This window comes from Myotis brandtii, unplaced genomic scaffold (assembly GCF_000412655.1).
Source record: "Myotis brandtii unplaced genomic scaffold, ASM41265v1 scaffold68, whole genome shotgun sequence".
Classification (NCBI taxonomy): domain Eukaryota; kingdom Metazoa; phylum Chordata; class Mammalia; order Chiroptera; family Vespertilionidae; genus Myotis; species Myotis brandtii.
The window spans coordinates 544,665-547,947 of NW_005370657.1; the positions used below are offsets into that span (position 1 = coordinate 544,665).

Sequence of the window (3,283 nt, forward strand, 5' to 3'; positions counted from 1 at the left end):
GCGGCGCCTGCCTCCTGCCCTGGTCCAGCAGCGGCTCTGGCTCCCGCAGGCCTTTGGAGGCCGGAGTCCCCGGCCCAAGGATTCGTGCCTCCCCTAAGATCCGGTCTCCGAGCCTCAGTCTCCGCCGCCGGGCAATGGGCTCGTGATACGGTCATTCCCACAGGTCCCTTTCGCCCCTTGGATAGGCAGCCGGAAGCCGGCGGGCTGGGGTAATTTCCTTTCCGCTCCCCGGGAGGCCTGTTTCCTCTTATTTCGCCAGGCCTGGGGGGTGGGGAGAGGGCTGGGGGCTGGCTGGGTACCTTGGGAAGCTGTCCAGGCCGGTAGTGCTGGGATTGGAACTAGTCCCATCCACTGGGAGGCAGAGAGAGAAACGGAGGCAGCTAAAGGTAATGGTTTAGACCTGGAGTCCGCTATGGGAGTGAATGCTCTCTCTTGTGACCCTGGGGAAGGGGCTTCACCTCTCTGGGCGTCAGTCTCTCAATCTGAAAAATGGGAATCGCCCCCCCTCCCTCTCTACCTCCCAGAACGGCTGTCAGGGCTCCTGGCGCTGTGCAGGTGGGTGCGCACCAAAGGCAAGCTCATGTTGATGTTGCTGCTGCACCTGTGCAGCATGTGACCTTGGGCAAGTCACTCTCCGGAGGCCTCCAGTCCCCTTCCGCGGGCCTGGGCCTGGTGGAACTGGTCTGCGCTGGGGCGCCCGGTCCTCCCAGCGCTCTGGGAGCAGGTCTGGCGTTTGTCCTTGTCATGTTGTTTGTTTTCTGGAGGAGCCCAGCCCCAGACAGTCTCTGGGAAGCCATGTGGCCGTGTTTACTAGAAAGCACAGTGGCCCGTGGACGACTTGCCCGTTGAGGCTGGGTGGCCCGAGGCCTGCAGGTGACTGCAGCCCGGTGGGGATGCCGGGCCCCCGGAGCCCCTGGGACAGCCCAGTCTCTCTGGAAGGTGGGGACCCTCCCCAGCGTCGGTGCAGCAGTCGAGTTATCTCTCACATCTGGGAAGAACCTGATCGGGTTCCGGCTACTATGGGGCCCGGCACCTGACCTGGCCAGGAGCCGCGGAGCCTGGGCACGGGGAGGCTCAGGGCCTGTGGCCTTCCTTTGCCTGGTGGGGGCAGGCCCACTGGGTGACCCACACCGGAGTGGGAGGCAGCGCCCAGGCCCAGCCTCCTGGGTGGGGGAGGGAGCTGGGAACTTTATAAATAGAGGCTTTCTCTGGCTCTGCACGCCCACCCCCTGCTGCTGCCATCTTGCAGGGAGCAGCCTTGGACTGCGGACTGCAGCTTCGAAAGCACCGGGGGAGCGTTAGGGTCGGGGCAGGGTCGGGGCAGGGTGGCAGGCCAGAGGAGGGAGGGCCTGGATTGCCAACCGAGCAGGAGAGGACACTCGGGACCTGCCCGAGGCCAGGCTGCCCTGGGAGAGGAGTCGCCAGGAGAGATGGGAGGGGTGTTGGAGTAACAATGTACCAGCAGCTCCTCTGTGTAGGTCCCGGGACCTGCTGGGGAAGCACTCAGCCCTTGCATATAGCAGGGCCTTTAAGAGCCTCACCCCACTGCATCTGTTAGGCAGCCGGACCTGGGCTGGGGGAGGGGGAAGAATCTGGAGGGCAGGACCCCTCGGGCATGGGTGATCCTGGGGTGGCTTCCTAGTCCCCGAACTGTGCCTTGAAAGTCTGGAGGGGTTTGCGACGTGCGTCCAGGTGGTGGGAACGGCCCAGTAAGGGCACTGAGGCAGGAAAACCGGAGGCACATCTGGGTAGGGTGCCAGCGGGGGTGGGAGGGGGCTGTGGAAGTGATCGTGCTAATACTATCAGTGGAAATTATAGTAATAGTAATAGCAGCGCTATGAGCAATAACTAAAAGCCGGGGAGGTGGTGGCTTCGTCATGATCCAGGCAGGCAGCAGTGGACAGGGGATGGATGCCCAGGAAGTTGGGAGCGCCTGGTAGGACTTTGCACCTGGGTGGACATGGGGTGTGAGGGACAGGTGGCCACGGAGCTGGGCGGGGAGGGTTGCTGTTACCCTTGGTCAGGCAGGTGCATGTCACCTAGACGCGGTGCCTGGTACCCCTGGGATGAGGAGGTCCCTCGGTAGCTCCTGAGAGCCGGAGAGAGACCCGAGGGAGGAGGCCTTTTGTTAGTGATGACGACACCAGCTAACACTCCTCAGACCTGTGCTGTGTGCTGGCCCCAGAGCTAAGCACTTTCCAAATATCCTGAGATAAGTCCTGATATCCCCATTCTCCAGGCGGGAAACTGAGGCCCGGAAGGTGACTGCCTCTGTGAGCCCGGGTTTCCTCATCTGGAAAATGGAGCTAACGTCACAGCCTCGAAGGGCCGGGTGTGGCAGATTCAGGGCCTGGCTCTGGGAGGCCTGGTTGGGGGAGGTCAGAGGAGGCCAGGAGCGGCTGGTCTCAGGTGGGGAGCTGCAGGCTATCGCCCTGGCCCGCTGGGCCCTGCAGGGAGAAAGAAACCCAAGCCCTGTTGCATAATTGATGGCTGCCGGGCAGCCTGGTTCTCAGTGGCTGCCTCCCCGCCCTGCAGCTGGAGCTGTCCTGGTCTCTGGATAATTTATTGCGCCAAATAGTCTGCGAAGGGCCTCCAGACCCCCAGGCCACGATGACCCGGATTCCAGCACCGCCTGCTCCTTGCTCGGCCTCAGTGAAATCATCTGTGAAATGGGAAACTTGACCCGACCTGCCTTGAAGGGCCATTAGAGCTGTGGATGGGTCATCAGTATAAAGCCCTCAGCACAGGGTTTGGCCGCAGAGACGGGCCACAGGAGCTGCTGTTATTACCAATCGCATTCCTGCAATGTTCATTCTTTTGCCGATTAGCTGTGACCTTGAGCAGGCGCGCTCTCCTCTGGCTGGAGAAGGCCTTCGGGTCCCTGTTTGGAAAACGGGGACATAGGTCCAGGGGCCCTTCTGGAGCAGAGGGGCCAGGACTTGGGCTGGCTTCTGGTTGTTTCTGGGTGGCCCACATGGCTTCTGACAGCTCTGGCGGGGGAACGGTGTGACATCCCGGCCCCCGCCTGGCCCTGGTGTGCGGCTGCCAAGCTTTCTGGGCCCTGGGTGTGCTCAGAGTTGGCTCTGATGGGCTGGCGGTGTCCCCGTCCACCACACCCGGTGACCAGAGGCCGGCCATGTGGTCCTCCTCCCGCGCAGCCCTTGCTTCCCAGCCGTCTCTCCTCCCATCAGCTCTTAGCAGCAGCAGCACCTTGCACTGGACACCGATCCTGCCAGACTCCGGCTGCGTGTCTTACCCACACCTCCCTTCTCTCGTGCTCACA

General features: G+C 62.5%; 2 protein-coding genes across 8 annotated transcripts in view; both read left to right on the forward strand.

Annotated features, from left to right (window-relative positions):
• ZDHHC12 (zinc finger, DHHC-type containing 12) overlaps positions 1-3,283 on the forward strand; it is a 590,635-nt gene that overhangs the window by 367,344 nt on the left and 220,008 nt on the right. The gene's annotated exons all lie outside the window — the stretch shown is intronic.
• Positions 1,439-3,283, forward strand: part of SH3GLB2 (SH3-domain GRB2-like endophilin B2) — a 15,586-nt gene continuing 13,741 nt past the window's right edge. For all 7 annotated transcript variants that reach the window (XM_005881372.2, XM_005881374.2, XM_005881376.2 and 4 more), the window contains exon 1: positions 1,439-1,474. In XM_005881372.2, coding sequence (XP_005881434.1) covers positions 1,454-1,474 — 21 coding nt within the window. In that variant the 5' untranslated portion in view covers positions 1,439-1,453. The remainder of the gene's footprint in view (positions 1,475-3,283) is intronic.